At 55.3% G+C, this 22,538-nt stretch overlaps 1 protein-coding gene across 2 annotated transcripts in view; it reads right to left on the bottom strand.

Moving 5' to 3' along the window:
- The window catches only part of PSD4 (pleckstrin and Sec7 domain containing 4), a 35,064-nt gene that overhangs the window by 5,914 nt on the left and 6,612 nt on the right, over positions 1 to 22,538 (bottom strand). The window contains exons 1-12 of one of the 2 annotated variants that reach the window (XM_046661751.1): positions 16,836 to 16,982; positions 8,781 to 9,803; positions 7,554 to 7,679; positions 7,179 to 7,257; positions 6,299 to 6,680; positions 3,296 to 3,472; positions 2,765 to 2,845; positions 2,519 to 2,631; positions 2,220 to 2,278; positions 1,911 to 2,000; positions 786 to 829; positions 242 to 402 (exon numbers count right to left, since the gene is read on the bottom strand). In XM_046661751.1, coding sequence (XP_046517707.1) covers positions 242 to 402; positions 786 to 829; positions 1,911 to 2,000; positions 2,220 to 2,278; positions 2,519 to 2,631; positions 2,765 to 2,845; positions 3,296 to 3,472; positions 6,299 to 6,680; positions 7,179 to 7,257; positions 7,554 to 7,679; positions 8,781 to 9,689 — 2,221 coding nt within the window. In that variant the 5' untranslated portion in view covers positions 9,690 to 9,803; positions 16,836 to 16,982. Of the gene's footprint in view, positions 1 to 241; positions 403 to 785; positions 830 to 1,910; positions 2,001 to 2,219; positions 2,279 to 2,518; positions 2,632 to 2,764; positions 2,846 to 3,295; positions 3,473 to 6,298; positions 6,681 to 7,178; positions 7,258 to 7,553; positions 7,680 to 8,780; positions 9,804 to 16,835; positions 16,983 to 22,538 lie in introns of those variants that run through there. The other variant, XM_046661750.1, reaches the window with a different exon arrangement.

Raw genomic sequence — 22,538 nt, 5'->3', positions numbered from 1 at the left:
GGGAATGCCTGGGTCTGTTTTGTCTGCACCCTCGCCCCCTGGCACCTTACACAGCACCTGGCGGCAGTCACCATTGAGGAAGGCACATGGGCTGCCCGTCCTCAACTGTGCCATCTCTGCACACCCATGCATACGTCCGCACGTGTCGCTGAGCTGAGTCGCTCCTCGCCACACCCCCCCCCCCACCCGGTCCACTGGCAGACAGGTGCCCCCACCAAGCAGCAGGGCAGCAGACACTCACTCTTCTTGCCATCCGCATCGTGATGCATCTTCCGAGCCAGGATGCCCTGCTTGTAAGTGGGCACCGTGGGGTCCTGGGCCAGCTGGAGGAAGGGGTTGCTCAACTTGCTGGTTGGGGGAGACGGCCGTGCCTTCTCGGGAATGGCTGCGTCTTCTTCGTCCCTGGACATTGGAGAATCGGGCTGGGGGTGCTGACCCAGCAAAGGCCACCAGGAGGCTCCCACTCCCTTCCATGGCCTCAGCACCCCCACCCTCTCTCTTGCTGGGAAGTCACACCCCAGGACCCCCAGAAAGGAGTCCTCCTTCAAAGCCAGTTCCTGCCAATCCCTCCCACTCCCCGCCTCTGGCTCCTCTGGGTGTTACCTGGGCCCCTCCACCCTCTCTGAGATCCGACCAGGCCCTGCCTCAGGCTCCATGCCACTCAGAGGGAGCACTGTTCAGGGCCCTGAACTTCTCCAACTTGCAGGTGGGCAGACAGAGGAAGGACAGGCCCAGGGGCAGGGGAGATGGGGCGGGGCAGGGAAAGGAGGGAGGCTCTCACTTACACAGCCCACTCGAGCTTCTCACTTCGGATAGACCAGTAGAGGGCCTGAAAAAGAGGCACACAGGTGGGCAGGGGGGCCTTGGGCCTCGGCCCAAACTCTGTCTGGCAGAGGTAGGCCAGCGGCATGCCACAGCCTGCCTCTCCACCCAACACAGCTGCCCTTCTTCCTGGAGCAGGAAGCAGCTCGCCTATCCATGCACACATTCATGCACGCGTTCACGCATGCGACAGTTTATGGAGCATTTCCCATGAGCCGAGCACTGTGCTGGGTGCGGGGGATGATCAAAGCAACCCTGGTCACCACCTGAGCTTAGTGAGGCCTGAACGAGTTCTCTTCAAGGGGAAATGAATCACCCGCATACCAGCCTGCCTGAAGGGGTGTGACAGAGCAGGGACGGCTGACTGACGGGGCAATAAACGTACAGTGAGTGAATGAATAAATGAGGTGCTGTCCCTTGGAAATGGTCTGACAGAGTATTCATGTGGCTGCATCTCGCTTGCTTCTGTAGCCCTGGCAGAGCCCAGCAGGGTGCCCGGCACATGGCTGGTGTTCAGTAAACACACACCAGCTAGACAAAGGAACGAATGCTGTAACCATCTAGGAAAAGCATACCAGGGGCCGGGCACTGTACTAAGCACTGGATAAATTTGACTTCACCGTGATAACAACACTGCCAGATGGCTACTACCCCCAGGAGGAACTCGAGTTGGCTGAGGGGTGAGCTGCCCCGGACTAGACCTCAAGCCCTGGGACATCGGCTCCTGAGTCGCAGTGCCAGACTTACACCGCCGACGCCCTCTGTTTGCTCAGAGAACCAAAAGTCAGTGTTTCTCAGACTGCACAGGCCTAAGAACCACCAGGAAGCTTAATAAAACATTGTGGGGGCCTCAGACCCAGGGATTCCAATTCAACAGATCCAGGGTGGGGGGCCTGTGAATTTGCACAAACTAACCAAGGCCAAGGTGAGGCTGCTGCAGCTGCAGGGCCCACACTCCAAGTACCTTCAGGGATCAAGCCCTGTCCCCTCCAGGAGATTTTGGCAGAGTCAGGCTTGAGCTCAGTACTGCCCTTGGGACAAGGACTCAAGCTCCAGGCCCCACACAGGGAGCGGCCCCTGTGCTGTACCTTCAGCAGCTCCTTGGGGAAGTTCCCGCCGTCCCGCAGGCCGTTCAGGTTGGTTATGAATTCCTGGCAGCTCATGCTCTTCCCAATGTTCTGTGGCCACGGAGAGAAGTGGGGCAGCTGGCGCCTACTCCCCACCCCAGTAGAATAACCCCCCAGCCAGCCACTCTGGAACCTTCTCCAGTTCCCCAGGCCCACATCCTCCAGGGCCCTTCCCTGACCCCTCCCGAGCCTCTGGTCTCAACTCCCCTCTTCCAGCCCCCCATCCTGGCCCCCGCCTCGGATCCCACAGGTACTCCTTCTGCCTCTCACCTGTCCGTGCAGGTCCGTGTTAAGGAGCATGATGGCACAGGTCAAGGTGTGTACAGAATCTGCCCCGGAGAGAGGTGAGTGGAGAGAGAGCTCACTGGAACCAGACTCCTGTGTTTCCTCTGCCCACACGGGGTGGGGTGACCCCCAAATGCTTCTGGTTCTCCACAGCCCCCCAAACACACTCCCACCAGCCACCAGCCAAGTGAATTCCCAACCAGACCCAGGGACACGTCCATGCCATGCTTCTCCCAGGTACCCCCAAATCCCCCTTTGCTGCCCTGAGGGCCGGCCCTCCCTACCTACTGAGGGGAAGACCCTGGGATTGCAGTGATGGAAGCGTCTGGAGAACTGGTAGAGGATTCGCTCCCGCTCCTGAGTCTCTCCACTGAGCACCAGCGCCTGGAGGAAGACCCTGGACAGAGGGCCAGAGTCAAGGACAGGGCCCAGGCCGGGCAGCCAGCAGGCCCTGGAGCTCAGGGCCAGATTCCACCCTAGCCACTGTCCCCGGCCATCCCTCCTCCCCAGAGCGGGCCTGAAGGTGTTACCGGAGGGCACGGTCCAGGCTCTGGCCTCCAAACTGGAAGAAGGACAAGTACTCTTCAGCCACAGCCCTGCTGAAGTCGTTGCTGCGGAGGAGAAGCAGGGATGAAGCCTGCGCTGGGGACCTGGGCTGGGGCTGCAGACATCCTGGGGCCTGAGAGGGGTGGGTCCGAGCAGGGAAAGGCACAGCCAGGCTGGACCCTAGGTCCCAAGAGGGCAGGGGGCAGCCAGGGTCTGGTCTGCCACTGGCCGCCACCCAGTGTTGAATGGGAGGGACATGTGGAGCTAGGGCAGGGGGAGGCAAGGTGGCCGGTCCAGTGGCTCTAAAAAGGCATCAGGGTGTGGAGAAGGGGTGATACAAGTGTGATGGAGGAAGAGCCAGGCCTGGCACAGGTACAGGGCAGGGACCAGGACAGGAGTGATGGATGACCAGTCAGCAGTGGAGCTGGAGGGATGCAGGGATGGGAAGGGTGGCTAGTGGAGGGAGCCCCGTCCTGCCTCAACCTGGAGCCTCGCTCAGGCTCAAAGCCCCTCACTTCTTCTGCAGGTAGGCAGCCACTTCAGACTTCCGGAAACCCTCCAGATGATAGAGGCGAGAGGCCAAGTTCCAGGCCACCTTGTCGGTCCTGATGCCATTAGCCAGCTTGTCTCCAGCCTGTGGCCTTTGGCCTTCCTCTGGGGATTGCACGTGGAGCATGGGGCTCTCAGGAAGCCTGGAAAAGTCCATCAGTGTTCTCAGACTCCCACTTGGGGTGGACATGGAGGGATTCTAGGTCAAGTCGTGGAGCGGGTACCCAGAGCTCAGAGGGGAGCTGGAGTCTGGGCCTTGAGTGGAGGGGAGGAGGCAGACCAGGGCATCCCCCAGGGAAGATGCAGGATCACAGCCTGCCTGGCCTGGCCTGGCCTGGGCTGGGCACCGGGAGAACCCAGACAGGGTGGTATTCACCCAAGGCTGACAAGGGTTGGAGCCAAGCTTGGTACCCAGCACTTTCTCAGATCAACCACAGGGATGCTCTGAGCCTAGTTCACCTCAGGTGGCGGGTACAACCCTTTGAAGACATTAGTGGTGTTTGCCCTCCAGCTCCAGCTCCAGCCTCCATGCTAGAGCCAAGAAAGGTGCAAGGATGAGGCAAGAACAGGAAGCTAGACTGGCTTTCGGAATGGCAACAGCAGGGGGAGTCAGGTGGTTTCCAATCTCTCCTTTCTTGTACCGGCAGCTCTGTGGTCAAGAAAGGCCTTACCACAGGAGACTGCATGATGACCTGTATGAGTGTGCACAGGCCTAGGCAACCCCCAGCAGACTGAGAGGACACTCGGAGTCTGACTCTCAGAATCTCAGAAGTCACCCGGTGCAATCTCTACCTGACTCTTCTGTTTCCCCTGCAACCAGGTATGGGGTGTCCTCCTTATCTGAATATTCATTGTCCACATTACCACAGTTAGGGAGTTGTACAGGGAAGCAAAACTCATCGTAATATGGAAATGCTCACTGACAGATAAAATGCCCACTTGTGAAATTAGCTCTCTCCCCTTAACTCAGACGTCCATCTCTGCCCCTGAGTGGGTCAGTGTCTTTGCCGGGAACATCTCCCTGCCTCCTGAGGCTCAGACACAGCCAGGGATGCAGGGCAAGCCCAATGGAAACCAGCCGAAAAGTGAAACTTATAAATCTTGCCAAAGAAACCTAAGATTTCATGAAGTCTGTCAAAGTGATGCTGGAAGACCCCAGGAATCACAAGGAAAGCCACTGGCAAATGAGGACCTGGAAGAGTTGGTCCAGTGAACAAGTGAAGAAGCGAATATCAAAATAACAACACAATTGTCCCATCTAAAGAGAACTATCTGGATAATCTGCTGATGAGGCCCTAAAATATGTTTGCAAAAGTGACCTAGTCAATTAGTGTTGTTACTAAAATAATATCTAGATGGGGAGGCCCTTTGGGAAAAAAAATTTAAAACCGCTATGCAAATATAAATTGTCATGAATTGTATACTTTAAGTGAGTGAATTGTATGGTATGTGAATTATATCTCAATAAGTCTGTTATAAAATGATGTTAAGAAATAATAATACAGGGGCCAGTCTGGTGGCGCAAGGTTAAGTTCACACGTTCCAATTCGGCGGCCCAGGGTTTGCCAGTTCGGATCCCGGGTACGGACATGGCACCGCTTGGCAAGCCATGCTGTGGTAGGCGTCCCACATATAAAGTGTAGGAAGATGAGCACAGATGTTAGCTCAGGGCAGTCTTCCTCAGCAAAAAGAGGAAGATTGGCAGCAGATGTTAGCTCAGGGCTGATCTTTCTCAAAAAAAATTTTAAAAAATAAATAATAATATAATAAGATAAATGAAATAAAAATGACCTTTATGACCTCACTGTGAGAGTCAGGCATGAATGAAAGACATCTCAGGCTAGCAAACTTATGCCGGGAAAATGAAACCTCCTGTACTGTGGTAAATAAAAGATTAAATAAACATTATATAATATTTAGTGTCCTTTACCAAGAAAAGCCCCAATTAAAAACTTCTTTCATTATTTACTATGAAAGTATGGTTCTCATTTTAGGTGAATCTACTTAATTTTATTTTAGGTTAAGATAACTTTAATTTTTGGTAGAATGAACCTAACCATCTCTTTTTAGATACTAAGGGACTCCTCTGATTACAAAGCCTCTGAACATCTCCAGGGACTGCGTAGTCTTCCAGATGCATAAGGAAGATGCTTCTTTGGTTTCTGGCACTGACTGAGTTTCTGTGGCCATCACTCAATGACCCCGGGATGGGAGTGGGGCTAACCCTCCAGTTAGTGCAACATTAGGTCCCTGACTTGAACCATCGCTGGTTCCTCCTGGTCTCTTCAATATGATCCCTATTCAGCCAACCAGAGAACAAAACCTGTTTCCCATGGAGAGATCCCAGGGCCTGACAGTCTTCATGCAGCATCCTGGGGCATGCAGACATCTAGGTTGGTTTCCCAGTTGGCCTATTCCTACCTCTGCTCATAGTTATGGGGTTACTCAATCCTGCTGTGGGCCCCAAGATCCCTCCCCTTGGTCCCAGACAAACCTCCCCTTGGTGCTCCGGCTTCCCCTGAGATCCGAGCCAGCACCCTGGGCCTAGGCTCTGAGATGAATTTCTCCCAGACACCTCTTCAGATTCAAAACAGCGTGTAATGTCTGACCTTCCCACTCCCCAAACCTGCCAGGCATGGCTCCCCTTTTTCTGGGCACATGGCTCTGGTCTGGTTCCCTGAACACCCGCTCCTCCTCTCCTGGTGTCCCACCTCGGACACGTCCTCAGGCGCTGTCTCAGCACTCTCAAATCCTGCCCCACATGTATGACTGTCTGCTCTTTGGTTTCTTATGCATTCAAACCCTCTCGTCTTTCCCAAAACCCTGCTGGTGCCCAGTCATATAATCCTGGATTAATAGATACCAGTATGTTAAATCCCAATGTGCTTTTTTGGCGCTCCATCCAGACCAGAGTATTCTCAAACGCAACCATAACTAGGAGCCAGAGAGCAGGTGACTCTAACACTTACCCTTCCGCAGAAGTCAAGCGAACGTCAGGCTGGATGGCTACAGCCTCTGCGGTCCTGGCTGGGCCTTCGCTCTTTACTTCCTTCCCTGGGTTTGGGGCCTCTCCTGCCTCCTCTTTCTCCAAGGAACTTGGCTCTGCCCCATCTGTCTCCAAGAGTGAAGGGCGGGAAGCATCTAGGGTCCACTTGGGAGAGATGCTGCCCGAGCGGTGGCCCTGGAGCTGTGGGCTGCCTTCCTGAGAGGACACGGCGCTGGGCCTGGGGCTGCGGCCTCTGCTCTCAGGCTCGGGGCTGCCAGGCTCTGGTGAATAGGCTGGGCTCCCCCAGGAGCCAGGGGCCAAGGTGCAGGGAGCAGGCTCCTGGGGACGCTCAGCATCCCTGTCACCTGAGGAAGAGCAGGGAGTGAGGCTGGCACAGGGCGAGAGGCAGGCTGAGGGCCAAGGGGCCTGGCAGAGACAGAACAGTCTGGGCTGCCATCTCCACAGGCTCCCTCCCTGGGGCTCCTCCCATGGAGCTGGGCAGCACGTCCTGTCCCTCCTTTGGGCAGTGACCTCCCACACGCAGAAGCAGCGGCCTCCCAGGACTCCAGCCTGAGGCAACCAGGGGTTCAGGACTTGATAAACCCCTAAGACCTAGGCATCAAAAATGCTGAGTCTTTTGTACATTTCTTCCTTTACTCTGAGATAAGTATTTAAAAACCCACTGTATTGATGAAGTCACAGAGGCAGAAGCAGGATTTAACCCCCCAAGTCTGTCCGGCTCCAACACAATACAGTGGGACCCCTTAATGACTTCCATGGAACCAATGATGACCTTTGTCCCCACTCCAGATCCCAAAGCCTCCCAACCACCCAGTTTCTCAGGCCCCCATACTGGGTCTCACCTCTGTGCTGGGAGGTAAGAGGCACCTGGGGCCATGAAGGACACGCTTCTGGATGTGAGCTCTCAGGGCTGGGCAGGGCCTGTTGAGAGAGGCCCCGGGATCTCCATGAGCTTTGGAGGTACTGGGAGGTGAATGGAGGAGGCCAGGCAGGGAGAGGGGAAGGGAAGAATGACTGCGAGTACACAGAGCCCTCCCTCCATGCTGCCCTCCCACCCAGCCGACACAGCCCCAGTCGGAGCCCTCAGCTCAGAACAGCCATCCTGGATGGGAGAAGACCCACATCCTAATAGTGCTGGTGGGCACTGGAAATCACTGGATTCATATTCCTCCTCTACAGGTGGAGAAGGTGAGGCCCAGAGTGGGGAAGTAACTTGCCCAAGGTTGCACAGGAGGTATGGCAGGCCTAGGGTCAGATCCGACTTGTCCTATTTCCCAGGTCAATGCTTTGTCCGCACAGGATGCTGTAGATGGGGTAGGGCCAAGACTGTCTCCCAGAAAGGACTTAGGGAGAGAGAAGAAAAGAAGAGGAGAGTTTTGACCGAGGGAAACTGTTCTCTAGGCCTTTCCTACACCCCACTAGGCCTAGTCTTCTTGGCTTCTCTGTCCCCCGTCCCCCTCCCTCCACAGTCCACCCAGATGGTCCTGCTGCCTGCAGTACCAGCCCAAGGAGGGTCTGTGTTAGAGGGAGGGTGACGGCCCCAGGCACTGGGCTGGGCTCTGCCATCCCTGATGGCAGCAAACTGCCAGCTCCGAGAATGGGGCTCCAGCTTCCCTCTGAGCACCCCAAAGACCCTAAAGCAGGAAGGTCCCGAGAATGGACTTCCACAGGAGGCAGCCACCACCGCCCCACACTGGGCCCCCCGCCTGGGTGGAGGTGGCCCTGACCATACTTAGCAGCTCCTCTGAATGGAGGTCAGGTGAGAAAGCTGCTCTGGTTAACAGCCCTTCTCCATTGTTCCCTGGGATCAGAGAGATTGGCAAGTTACAGCCCTGCTCTGCCATCTTGAGGTTCCTTATCTCTGAAGCAGAGGCCTCCCTGGGGAAACTGTGCTCCCTATTGTCTCATATAACTTGTCCTAGTTGATATCAAGGGCCTCTGCCATTGTCATATGGGCTTGACCTATCGACACTGGAGGTCGGGGATGAAAGATGGTGAGCTAAAAGTAACAAAATGCTGAAATCACTCAAGAAGAGAGGACGGGACTCTTAAAAGAGACAGCTCCCCTCAGGGCAGGTGACCTCTGCCCTGTTACACTTAGGAATGTCTTGGAGGTGGGTGGGGTAGTCTGAGAATGGCCTGGAACATGCTGCAACTGGAGGAGCTGTCTGTTCTCCAAATGTGTCCAAATGTGCCCCTTGGAGCTGGCGAGATGGTGACATTTGTAGACCTAATCACCACCATGCTCAGCTGACATCACGGCAGCCATAAAATCTCCTATAATTCTGAAGGCCACACTCATCTTGCTTTTTGTTCCATTACTCCAGGATCCCAAAAGGCCCTAGTATCTGAAAAGAGTGTTCTGGGCCTGGTGACCACAGAGGAAGGCCCTTCCTTCTGTGTCCCCGTGCACAGCACTCGTTGGTTCCCAGGGCTCGGCTTACCTCATTCTCCCCCTGCCCAGGAGGTACTGCCGGAGCCCCATCAGCGGCATCCCCTGCAGCCCAGGAGAGGGAGTGCGGTCTGTAGATGGGCACAGGGAATGGAGGGGTGGTGTGCCCGCTGGAATCAGATGTGCCGTCCCCTAAACCTGGCTCCCCTTCCAGCTCCCATGGCACCCCGCCTCCTGGGACTAGAGGCTCCAGGGTCTGTGGGCTCTGGGTCCCAGTCCTCACGTCTGCTGGGAAGTCTGGGAACCCCCAGGAAAAGCGCTCTTCGGAAGCACTGGCGTCTGAGCAAGGGCTGTCCAGGAAGAGGGGATTGTCGAAGAACACGCTCTCCTCCTCGGCACCCCACTCTGGGGAAGAATCTGGGGTTCCCTTCCCCGGCCACACGAGGTTCTGGTTCTCCCCCTCAGGCCCGCTGCTGTCTTCCCCCAAAGCCTCTTCCACGGGTGGGCCGGGGCGGAGGCCCAAGTCCCGAGGGCCCACAGGGCTGGAGGAGAAAGTGGGTAGGTCTGTAGAGGCCGGGGGGAGGCAGCATCTCAGCTCGGCCCTGAGCCCCTCCGTCTTCTCCAGCTCCTCCTCCAGGTCCAGGACGCACATCTGGGCCTGCAGGATGCCCGCCCAGAACACCACCTGAGTGGACGTGCTCTGGCTCTGCCTTAAGTCCCCCTGGGAAGAGCCGCTCCCCAGGTGCGTGGCTTCTGTGCTGGAGCCCCTGGGAGGAGCTTCTTGCCTCACGGACTCAGGAGGGTCAGAGGCGCAGATCTGTTCTCCACAAGGTTTCGGAGGGTCAGGACGGCCACATGTTTCCCTCAGGTGCACTCCTGGGTGGGGCTGCAGGTTGTCTCCCAAATAGATGTTGAGAAATTCCACGGGTTCGCGGTGTTCAGAGAGTCTGTCGTCACCCATCCTCCACAGAGAGCAAGCTGCGCAGGAGCCCCCAGCAGTGTCTGCCTTCACAGTCCCATTGTGTGGATCAGGGGGAGTGCTGGCCAGGCGGGCAACTGGGAATCCACATCTACCCTGGAAGTGCCCAAAGCAAATTCGGGTTAGCAAAGGCCTGTCAGTCCCCGGAAGCACACGGCTAGTGTGTCAGATGTCTTCTGGAGGGCTGGCCACATCCATGGCCGTGGCTAATTCAAATCAATTGGAACTGCCCTCCACAGCCCTGCTGGGGGTGAGAAGTGTGCCATATATGCCGCCCCACCCCACGATCTCAACTGCTTGCAGCAGGGTGGCACCTGCTCCAAAGATACCCGTATGCTGGTTGGAGGTGGCCCAAGCGACTTAGCTTAAAAAGATGAACTGGTCAAACCTGATCCTTCTTGTGGGAATTCGGACTGGAGAATGGAGAGACCAAGGTGGTTGGTAGCAGGAGCAGAAGATGAAAATGCCTCAAAACAGTGTGAAAGCAGCAGCAAGCCAAAACCGACATGTAAACCAAAGTATGTGGGAGCCAAGCAGACATAGGCTAGAGTTGAGGAGAATGGAACCGTCATTGGAGAAGCAAGTGCCCAGGAAACAAAGGCCATAGCCTGCCCTATTTCCACTTCCTACAGCTTCTGTCCCGGGCCTGCATCCTTTGCAAGGCTACCGGTTGGTTCTCATTTACAGCCATGCAACTTCACCCAGGTGGAAGCAGGTAGAGGGCACTTCACTAAGCTTGGCCCGGGCTCCTGGAGAGGGGACAATTCAGCTGAACTGGCAGACCAGAATGCCTTCTGAGGAGAAGGCTGGAGATGTGTGGCCGTGCCTGCCTGGGGCTGCACCACATCTGCTCAGAGCTGGCCTGTCCATTGGCCACACTAGCACTCTGGGTAAGGCCCCATCGGATGTGGCTGAATCTTGCAGGGTATATTCTAGAAGCATGAGTCTGCATCCCCTGTGTGTGGATCCCACTCTACATGGCTCTCGGGGTGGCCCTGCTTCTTCAGAACTGGCTTATTTTGATCCTGTGGACACCGTGAATTTGTAACGTGACCACTTTCCCTCTTGGTACTGACCCTTAGGACGGGCAGGGTTAAGTACACAGGCCCCTACAGCACGCATTTCCAGTATTAAACGCACCCCTGGCCTCATCACATCTTTTCTTATTTTCCCTTTGCCTCCCTTTCCTCATTCACATATTTCTGTCATGAAGACTGTGTGTGTGCTTATAAGCTGTATTGAAATATTTCGGGGGACAAAGGTATAAATAAACACACACACGCGCGCGCACTCCCAAGTTGTAACCACGTGTGACATCCACGAACCCAGCTCTCCCCTACTTTATGGCCCACCATCAGACGGCCAACAAATGGGAGCCCTCAGAGCTGGAAAACCAAGGGCAGGTGATGTCACCTGGAAAACACGGCTCGGTACTGTGCCTTCTTTCAGGAGAAGCCTGAGAGATGCGACAGGACCACGATGAATTTCAGTTTCTTATTCCTTTGAAAGTACCCTCCTAAAAGCCCCTCAAAAACAGAATCCCCCTCTGGGATTTCACCTCTCCTCTGTCCCAGCCCCCACACCCCTCACTTTAGCCTAGCAAGAATCTGTAACTGCTGAACTACGGGCCTCACGATTCTGAAGTGTTAGCACCCACCACAAAGGCCCCCGTCCAGCCTCAGGGCCCGTCCATCACCGAGTTCTCTGTTGGCCTCTCCGATCGACTGTGACTTCCCTAAGGGTGGGCTGTTTCTTATTTTGGATCTTGTACGCGCTGCTCTGAATCAAATCAATTGGAACCGGTCTTGCCTTTCACTCTTCTCCTATGGGACCCCAACAATTTAGCTCAGCCTCACTCATCATTCTAGGTCCTACCTCTCCACCCCATACTCTGCCCCAGGTTATGGGCTGAGGATTCATATGGCTTGCTCCCTAAGTCCTGGGTCAGCCCAAGGGGCAGTACCTAGGTACCTTGCTGCCCCTAAGCAGCTGCCCATTTTCTACTCTCCATCCTCTCTGAGTAACAGGCCTGCTATAGTCCTACTTCCAAGGGGGAAGGGATGAGTGAGCCTCAGGATCCATCATCTAGACTCAGGCAACCCCTTGGATCCACACTTCCCTCCCCAGGCCTGCCTGGAGAATGGCCAAGTGTGAGTAAGGAGGTGGGACATCCCACCTCTGCAGCCTTCTCAAACAACCAGCCCAGAGTGTACAGGAAACACTGGGGAGCCAGCTCCATCTAGGAGACAGAGGGCAGAGGGGGAGAGAAGCACCTGGTTTACAGGAACCTGAACACGGGGCATCCCCAGCTCCCTTCCCAGACCCCGAGGCCGACCTCCCTTGCCCCCTCCTCCCTGCCAAGGCCTGGTCTATTCGCGCCCAGCTGGTTTCCCTCCCAAGACCCCTTCTCCGGTCCTCATTCCTCCACACCCTGACACATTGTGTCTGAAGGTGCCAGCCTCAGGGGCACATCCCTGTGGGCATCAGAGCATTCTGCCCAGGTGGCATCAAATCCCCTGCTCTCACGAGTGACCTCACTTGACAGGAAAAGTTCAAACGCTAATAGTGGGAATGGGAATGGTGGGCAGAGGCCAGTGGAAAGGATGTTCTGCAGTCTTCATAAGACGGGAGTCCCATATGTTCCTCTTTGCACGTTTGTGTTTCTAAATAAATAGCATATGAAATAAAGCAGCCATACAGGTAAACGTTAATGACTCTGCTAGACACAAATGGGTACTGGATTTGCCTTCCCAGAAGATACTGGGTGTTCCTCTATGGATTCAAAGGGGACAAGAAAATCAGAGAAGCTACAGCAGCTTTCCAGAGACCGCAGAAGACAGCAGCTTTCTGGGACCTAAGGGAGGCGGGGCAGGCAGTGGGAGTGGAGGGGGTGAATGCAGACAGACAGATGGACAGCAGTTAGTGGGGGACGGAGGTATGTGGTTTGACTGCGCCATGGCTCCGAACCAATGAAACTCAACCTGGCTACACTCCATCCCTCAGTCTCTGATTTCAGAGCATTTATCTCGATGTGTCATTTCTAGCATGTTCACTCACAGGGTCTGGTTTGCCTCCCTTCCCAGAATGTAAGTGCCAAGGAGGCGGGTTCTTTGTGCTCCTTGTTCACCGCTGTCTCACTGCGGAAGTGGTGAAGGACTGAATCTCTCTAGTGACTAACTGTGTCACACCCACTCCCAACTACAAAGTTCTCGGGGGCACGCCGTTAGGCTTTCGTTCAAGTAGGTCAGACAGTTAAAGGTTAGTGTTGACTCGAGAAGTCCAGGACCACCCATGAGACACATGGGGTTCCAGAGGCTGATGGGACAGGCTCCTGGTCCCAGGTAGGCAGTTCCACATGGATGGCACACAACTTCATGGTAGGGTTGCTACATTTAACAAACATATATTTGGGACATGCTTATACTAAAAATCTACTCATTGTTTATCTGAAATTCAAATTTAACTGGACATTCTGTACTTTATCTGGCAAACAAATCTGATGGGGAAGGTATAAAGAATGTACCAAGCCGCTGCAAAATGCCAGTTATCAGCTCAGTGCTTTACAGCCATGAGCTCATCTGTCTTGCCAGCCACTCCGTGAACGAAGCGAGTAGTAACATCTCCTTCCCACTAAGCAGCTAAGGCTCAAAGAGCTCCAGAAATGTGCCCAGGAAGCTCAGCTAGTCAGTGTGGGAGCTGGGGTCTGAACCCAGGGCTGCAGCTCCCTTGAGCATCGCTCTCTTGAGCATCGCTCTCTTCCCAACCATAAATCAATTCCCTTGGACTTTCATCCATTCCCTTGTGAGGCAGAGAGTCACTCAAATTCATCTGTTTTCCCATTGTTCGGTGCAGCATCTGCTTGGCTCAGAGGTGGCACTCCAGAAATATTTGTGAAAATAAGAAGAAAGACAGATGGAGGGACGGGGGGAGGAAGGGATAGACAGATGGCTAGATGGACAGAGGGAGGGATGAATGAGGGGATGAGGGGATGGATGGATGGATGGGATGGATCCTCAGAAAGCCTCCTCCTGAACAACCTGACTAGAGGACTGGGGAGACTGAGGCTGGGAGAAAGAAAGTCAGCATCCTTATGACCTTATGACTTCCTCCTGAGGGCCAGTCTGCCCATGAACCAATCACATCTTCCTCCCAGAAAGCCCAGCACCCTAAGGACAGAGCTTTCCCAGAGGTAGGCTCCTGGCAGGCCAGCAGCCAAAATGCTCATATGGGTCCTGGCTCCTGGGCAGCAGCTGGACAGAGAGCAGACTTGAGGAGGACCCATGCAGTCACCTTGTCTGTGCTTTCCACTTGTGGAAGGGGCACTGTAAGTGCGTGTTTAAGAAGTTTTTTTTTTTTTTTCTCTCTCTCTCCCCCCACTATTGCTCCTCCCTGAAAGGAGGGCTAGGATGACCTGAGGGGTGAGGTCACTTCTTATGGCCATCAAGGCAGTGCCCCACTCACCTGACCTAGCAAGGGTCAAGGGTGCGGACCAGCCTGTTTCCTGGAGGTAGGATGGCACCTCTTAGGCAAAGGTGGACCAGGAACTGGGGAGCAGAGCCCAGGTCTTACGCATCTACAATTTCCTTGGTTTACTTTTTTTTCACCCCTGGTATTCGATGAAATTTCTTTTGAAACCACCTGTCTCGGGTATGCTAACAGAACAAAGGAGGGCAAAGGTCTCTGCCACATGCCTCATAAGGGGAGTTTTGTGACCTCTAAAATAAAGTGGCTCTTCCTTCTTCCAAGCACCGTGATGGCTCCGGAAGTTCAAGAATAAGTTCTGGGAGAAGTGGAACTGGCTCTGCTGAATCCAAGAAAATGCTATGAACTCCAGAAGACAGTGAGGGGAGGGAACGAAGAAGGAGCTGAGGTCCGGGAGGAGAGAGGTCTGCTCCAATGTGCGACCCCCTAGGGCTCCCACCTTGAGTACAGCTGACTATTTCAGGGAATTTTCACCACAAGGGGGCTTCCCATGGAGAACACAGCAGGGGCTAAGCTTGCGTCCAGGGGATGAGAGGTACAGGAACAAGAACTGACGGCTGAGGGACCAGGAGGACAGAATCCCTCCCTCTCCCACCCAGACCCCAAGCTGCACTTTGAGGCAACGTCTTTAGTTGTTGGGCCAGGAAGGAGCGCAGCTGGCACGTAGACTGTACTTTCTGTGAGTCGGTTTGCTTTTCACCCACTCTGGGGCACACAGCCTTGTCCTCCTAGCACTGCCTACACCTGGGGGCTCACAGACCAGACTCAGATCCCAACTACGGCTGAGGAGCCACTGACTCTGATCAAAAACTTCACCTTGTTCTTTATCTGTAAAATAAGGAAATAAGATGGAAGGAAGCTACTCTACAGGTTTGTTATAAATGGGAATGGACCTGAGTGCTGAGGCTGGCCTGGCTCTCATTAGGTGCTCAGAAATACCACGTCCTGCCCAATTTAACTTTGCCATTTGCATGCCCATTTGGAGAAGCTAAAATAAACAAAAACAACCTTCCCTGAGTGCACAGGCTCAGCCCACAGGGTGCCCTCAGCTCTCAGCCTCCTGGAGGTGTCAGCCCTCAATCTCCTCTCTGGAATGTGTGTCTCTGTCCCTCTCTCCCTTTAAGCGTCCAGACTCAGCAAACACTCCTTCCTCTTGCCCTGGAAGTTTTTTCCTTCCTATGGAAAAAGCAAAGTCTCCTGGCCCGTCCAGGGATTAAGGAGATGACCTGTCCTGTCGCTGCACAGCCCTGGGCAGGAGGGCAGATGTCTTCCTTGAGGGCACGGGTCAAGGATGGAGTTCCCCTATCTGGAGCTGCCGACACCCCTGCCTGAACCTGGGGCTGGAGCACCGTGAGAGACACGACTGGGGGGGCCCCACATCCTGCCCACACAAAAGGAGTCATCATGCAAATGTGCAGAGAGAGAGAGAAAGCCAAAGAGAGAGAGAGGTGCCAGTGGTGCTGAGGACCCTGTTGTGGGCTCAGCCAGGACTCGGGCAGGGAGAGAGAATGGAGAGATCAGAGAGGATGGGGGTCAAGAGGATGGGGGCAGAGTGTCAGCAGCTCTCCAGAGCAGCTGCTGCCTGGGAAGGGCAAGGACCACTTGGAGGTTTCCAGGCCAGGCCAGGCCTCCCTCACCCCTTCCTGGATCTCCCCCTCCCTCAACAAAGAACTCAGCAGCCTGGGTTCTAATCCCACCGGTGGGTGGTTCCTCATCCGTAGAAGGAGGGAGCTCTGTGATGCTGGGAGACAAGCCCATTTGGGGCCCATTCCTTCAAAACTGGCTAAGGCCCAACAGTCCTGAGACATATTATCATGAGCTGATGACAGGGCACCACTCCCAGCCTTTTGGCAGAGGAGTGACTCCAATCACAGGATCTCAGGCCCTAGAATAAGAGGGCAGTAGCTGAGGGACTTCCCTCCCTGAGGCTCCCTTTAGCACAAGGATAACACCAACAACCAGAAGGCCTCATAGTGTCCCAAACGGTGACACTTTTCAGAGTGCAAAGGTTCCTCTCGTACATCAGGTCAACAGGCCTAAACCAGAGCTGCCCTGGCAAACCAGCAAGTCGGTCCCCTCCCTCTGACACAGCTTCTCGGGTGGGGCCTGAAAGGTGGTGCTGGGAGCCCCCTAATGGCCGAGTCTGAGATCCTGCAGTGACTGCACCCAAAGCTGCCCCCGCCCCAAAGCCCCAGTCAGTCGGGTCTTCCTCCCTCAAAGGCCTAGGGTCAATGAGGCCTTTGGCCACACAAGCCCCCACTAGGTACCACAGCCACAGCAGTCACCAGGGAGGCCCACAAGAGGTTTAGGAAGGGGCTTCCTTGGCCCCTTCACCCTTCACTACTGCAGACCTACAGGGGCTCTGGGGAGGCTGGGGTGAGTGGGGGCCAAAGTAGGAATCAGAGAAAGGGCCAGATTGGGAGGGGTAGGTTGAGGAAGGAGCAGGACTGAGAGAAGAAAGGGGAAGGGTGGGGGTGTAGCCCAAGGCCGGGCCCACAGCAAGTGCACACGCAGTAGGCCCACAGCGCCCTCCTTCCTGCCCACCTGCCCGGCCCCTGCCACAGGGGCCCACACATGACTCTCCGCATCCGCCGCTCCCCCCAGCTCCCTCCCAGCCCCCACCCCAAACAGGCCCACCTTGCTCACCTCCTAAGGACCCAGGAAGGGCTGAGTGGGCCTGGGCTCCCAGGAGCAGTTCCTGCTGCACGGTCTGCCCACCCCGTGAATGATGAATGTGGCGGCTGGAGCTTCCGACTTCCGCTCCCCTCACCCCCACACACTCAACCCTAGCGCTCCGCTCCCCGTGGCCTCCCCAGGGCTCCCTAGCTGCTCTGCACCTCACACTTCCTGCCCACAAGACAAGAGCCTCCGTTCCCAGGCCCAGTCACGGGCCCCCTTCTCCATCCCCCTGCTCCCTGGCAGCCCCTACCCTCTGCAGGGCCCTTCTCCCCCAGTCAAGGGCCTGAGAGAGAAAGGGGAAGATGTTGAGCCCTGGACTGTGAACAGGCGCCACCCCTTCCTCCCTGTGGTTCCCTCACCAGGTTCTCATCTCTGCCCCAGCTCTCAGTTCCTTGCAGGGCACCCAGTGAAACAGAGGAGGGCCCCAGGTTGGGGGACTTTTGTTTTCTGTTTTTAACAAAGGACATTTCAACTTCTGTGTGGCTATGTGGTGTGGGTAATAACAGCACCTGATACAGTTGTCCTGTAGTTACAAAGTGTCCCCCAATACTATATTTTACTATACCCATTATACAGATCCATAGGCAGGTGCAGGGTTGCGCAGCTGGGAAGTCACAAAGCTGGGGTTAGAACTCAGAGCATCTGACCACATGAACAGACTGTCACCCGATCCCCATGGCTGAATTCCCGACATATGTCCGCAGGACACAGGTCACAGGTGTCCAAGAGTGTGAGACTGAGGCTGGTGGGAGCCACACTCACTGTAGCATTCTCTTCTCTGTCTACATGATCTACCTCTCCAGCCTCAACCACGACCAACTCCTCTGCTGAGCATCCGAAGAACCCCGCCCCACCCCAAGCTCTAATCCTCATAAATCCAACTGCCCAGGAGACCCCTCCACTTGCAAGCCCCACAGGCATAGCACCTTGAGACGCAGGCCACCCCGGCCCACATTTAGAGCACCGGCTCCTCCAGCTGCACTCCTCTGCAGGGACATGCCCACCAGATCTTTCTCTACCACATTCTGGCCACGCAGGAGCCTGGAATTCTCCGCTTCCCAGGCCCACATGGCCTCTTCCTCCCATGGGGGCACTGCATCGCTGCTCTGTGCAGCCCTAGACGTGGCGTGGGTGGGGATAGAGGGGTGGACAGGGCTTGGACCTGTGGGCAGGATGCACCCACCCGCATGCACGTGTGATACAAAGCCAGGGTGGGGAAGCAAAACAGGAGGGAGGCCAAGGGGGGCCCCGAGGGCTGGGGGATGGCTCTGCTGCAGCAGCCACATTCCGAGGAGGCTGAGAATCCTAACTAGTTATTGAGATGGGAGGTAGGAGAATAGGGTATCCTTTCTATGACAGTTTGTCAGCAGTAGTCATAACCTTTACATACTCGGGTGCATCAGATGGGGCCCGCCACCGTTCACTGTCTCGGGCTGGCTAATATTAGGGACAGCCTTACCTGAGGAGCACCTCAAACCCAATGCAACACAAACCTGGTGCATCGCCTCCCCAAGCTGCTCCTCCTTCTGTATTTGGGATTTGACAACACTCTTCCCAGCTGTGTAAGCCAGAAAACTCCAGTCACCTGGGCCTAAAGGCCAACCCTCCGCTCAGGCCTTCAGCCTCACAGGGCATCTCTGGAATGTGGCCACAACTCAGCCAGCACCTATTCCACCTGGTCCCTACACTAGAAGCTGCTTATCAGAAACAAAACACACGACCCCTGTCCTCAGGGAGCTTCCAACCTAGGGACAGAGACAGAAAATAAGAGAACTAATCAATCAAAACCTGATTATAAATTGTGGTGAATGCTGGGGAGGGGAGGAGCAGGGAGAAAGGAGAGCGAGGAGCAGGCGTGAGCTGCTGGGATGGGAGGTCAGGAAGCTTCTGCATCCCGGGGCAGAGGAGCCAGCATGTGAAGAGCATGGGGTGGGCATTTAGATAGAGGGAACCATGTGTCTCATCCCTTACCTAAGGCTGGAAAGGTCTCCAGAGTTCAGGGAACAGAAAGCAAGCCAGTGTGGCCAGAGCAGCTGGCCTGGGGGCTTTGGGGAGCATGAGAGCAGATGGGGCTGAAGCAAAGGGCCAGGTCCCGAGGGGGTCCTCAGTGGTAAGCCAGGGTGCATGTTAAGTGGGGAAATGAGGGGTCAAGGAGTATGTATACATGAGTTTTTAAGATCATCTGTCTGCTGTATGGAAAACAGACAGCCAAAGCTCTGCGAGAGCAGGGAGACCAGTCAGGGGGCTCTGTGGCCGTCCAGGTGAGGTGGGACAGTGGCTTGGAGAGGAGCAGAAATGGCAGGGAAGGGGAGGCAGAGGACGTGGGATATGCATTGGGGATGATTGGTACGATCTGCCAGTGAAGCAGATAAGAGGTGTAAAGATGAGCAAGAAGTCAGGGGAAACTTCTAGATTTCTGGCTTGAGCAACTGGATGGGTGGTAATGGCCTTTGCTGAAATGGGAAAGAATTGGGGCTTAGGGGAGAAAATGAAGAGTTTGATTTTCCAAATAGTAGGTTTGAGATACTCAAGCGGGCAACTGAAAAACGTGCCTCGAGTTGACGGGAGGGGCTGGGCTGGAGAAATGAGCTCGTGTGTGACCGGCAGAAGGGTGGTCCATGCAGGCGGCTGGTGGGGCCCACCCAGGAGAAGCCTGCAAAGAAGAGTGAGCAGGGGCTGTCAGGGAGGCGAGGGAAACATGAAAGAGCGTGTCGTCACAGAGACAAGCGAGGAGATAACCTTAGAGGGAGGAAGTGGTTGGCTGTGTCAAATGCTACTAGAAAGCCTAAGGAAGAGCAAAGTGACCATCGAATGTGGCCACACGGTGGTTACAGACAGGTGGGGGGCGGGAGAGCAATGGGGGCAGAAGCCAGGAGACCCCGACATGAGGACTGATCAGGTGAGGTGAGGACCTGGGGTCAGCCTCCATCCTCACCTCTTCGACTCTTGTCTGCCCCGTCCAGTCCAGCCTCTACACCACCCCAGGGATGCTGGGCACGCTCGGCTCCCGGTGGCTGGAATGGTGCCGGTCAGGCGAGACACCAGCGATCTGCCTCCTCCACGTGTCTGTGAGTCCACGTCCTCCCCCGACTGTGAATGCTCCAGGGCAAGGACTGGTCCACACACCCTTACAGCTGCCCAGGTTGTGGAGCAGAGCACCTGGCTCATAACTGCTCCACAACCATCTGATGAATGGGTAAGAGCTGCTCGTCTTCTCTTCCTGGATCACTTCAAGACAATACACAGGAAGGGGGACCTGCCTCTCTCCCCTTTCCTCCCAGGCAATGGGTCTGATGTGTGTATGGCGTGTTGTGTTTGTGGCGCTATGGGGGGTTGTTAGGGTGGCTCCCGCTTACACCAAACTTCAGGAAGAGACTCACAGACTCCCGTAGTCACCAACTCTGTTCCATCTCCTACAACTCTCGTCTCCTTCCCAACACTGCACGGAGCAGAACTCTGGATGGGGGATCCCTGGGTCCAGGCTCCAGCTGGGGAGGGTGTGTGACTCAGATGAGGGCAGGCAGAGGGGAAACTGGTTCCTGCCCCCAGAGCCCCTGCCAGTGGTGAGCTTTGATATGCACCGACCCCCAACTCCTGGGGTACCCTACCCAGCCCACTGTCCCCCTCCCCAGGGCCCAGAGGACACAGAGCCTCCTGACCTGACCACAGTCCCCAGACAGGCAGCCCTGCCAGGCAGCCCCTTCCTGCCTCCCTTGAGGTGAGTGACTTCCTGTTTGCCCGCAGAGGAAGCTGCTCAGCACAGGTCGGGAGGCAGCTTCTCACGAGCTGAGCACAGAACGGGGTGGAGCCCACCCTCCAGGAGAGGAGCCCACCTGACTTATAACTACCCTTGACCTCGTCCAAGGGCCCTCTGTGCTGACTTTCACCAGGCCCTTTACAAGCCTACCTCCAATCCCTACGAGGCTGGGGTGGCAGTGGGGTGTTACTATCCCCACTCTACAGAATGGATGAAGAGACTGAGGGTCAGAGCAGTTACTCAGGTCCACACAGGCAGGGACAGTAAAGCTGGATTTGAACTCAGCACTGCTGAACCCCACTTTGAACCACACTTTCTGCTACGCCCTGTTACCCTGCATCCTGCAGCTATGAAGGAGCAGGTGTTCTTTCCAAGCAAACAGTGCTACTGATGGTGTAAGCCTGAACTCACTTCTCCTGGCTCAAAGCTCATAAAAACTCATGAGCTGATGGAGCTCACTGCCATCCTTCCAAGGGCAGCAGCTGGCGGGCAAGGTGACAGCAGAGGCCAGAAGCACCACAACAGGTTCCCATGGCCCTGAATTTGTCTCCGTAAACGTTCTGTCCTTTAGGGAGGCCTGAGAGTCAGGCTGCCCCATGCTCCCTCCTCCAGAGAAGGCTCTGTTCCCTCCCAGCTCAGCGACCTCAACAAGCCTGGGCCCTCAGGGAGGACAGACAGGAGGTCACCCGCCTGCCTAAACATTCCTCTGCCAGGTTAGATGTTTACCATCCTGCTGGCCAGCTTGCCTGTGGGCTCCCTGGGGTTGGGAGCAGAGAGCAGGGTGACTGAGCCCACGGCAGGGGTCAAAGGCACGCCCTCTGTAACATCTGTGGTCTTAGAACGGGAGGTAGACGTCTCTCCAAGGCAGGGCAATGAGGAAAGGCAGCCCAATCCAGTGCTAACACCATCACCAGCCTCCCAACACAGACACGGCACCAACACCCCATGCAGCTTCCTGGAGAAAGGCAGGAAGTGACGGTGAAAGTGAATGACAAGCTGCTCTCTCTTCGACTTGGTTGCCCCATCCCAGGGATGGCACAGTGACCCGGGGAGGCCGTCCCTACCCTGCCCGTGGACAGATGCCCAGGCCACAGCTCCCTGGCTCTCTTCTTCCTCGGCACCAGAGTCCAACCCCAGCTCTCCCAAGGCTCGCCTTCTTGGCTCCCTCCCAACCCAGAGTGTCTTTCGATTCGCCCCTTTCCCTGCAGCCAGTGTCCTGGGGCTGTCCTTCTCAGGCAAGCAGTGACCAGGGCTCTCTAGCTATTCACCTGTCCTGAGCACCCTTGGCACCCAGAAGATGCCGCCAAACATCCGCTGAAGCTCACGTGCACGCAGTTACTCATAACGTGCAAATGCTCACAACCTAACATCCCAATGGGGAACTGGATAAACAGATTATGGTGTAGCCACAGAGCCATTCGGTGAACCCCTGCAACCTTTAACTACCTTGTTTTTGAAGAGTATTTAATGAAGTGGAAAGATGCTCACAGCACGTTATGAAGTAAGGAAGCTGATTATATACTCAGTATGATCTCAATTTTTTAAAAACTCATATTTAGGCAATAAGATAACAAAACATTGGTTGACAGCGGTTATCTGTGCACCGTAACACACACACGATGTTAAGTTCTCTGTGCTTTTGGTATGTACCTAATTTTTAAAAACAAATATGTATTCTGGTTATCAGCAGCAAAAATAATCAAGGTATTAGAAAATTAATTGTGTTGAACTAAATAATGATCAAATTTCTCTGCTCACTTTAAAGGCTGGGAGGTTCTTTGCCAACCCCCGGCCCCCATGGCGGGTGGAGACTGAGAACCAGCATGGGACCAGAGAGGCCCAAGGGGGTCTGCATAGGCGTTTACTGTCTTTGACCCTTCACCATTGCCATCCTTCAAGTGGCTGCCAGTTGA

Source organism: Equus quagga, chromosome 5, assembly GCF_021613505.1.
Source record: "Equus quagga isolate Etosha38 chromosome 5, UCLA_HA_Equagga_1.0, whole genome shotgun sequence".
Lineage (NCBI taxonomy): Eukaryota > Metazoa > Chordata > Mammalia > Perissodactyla > Equidae > Equus > Equus quagga.
This window is presented reverse-complemented; position numbering and strand designations above follow the sequence as displayed.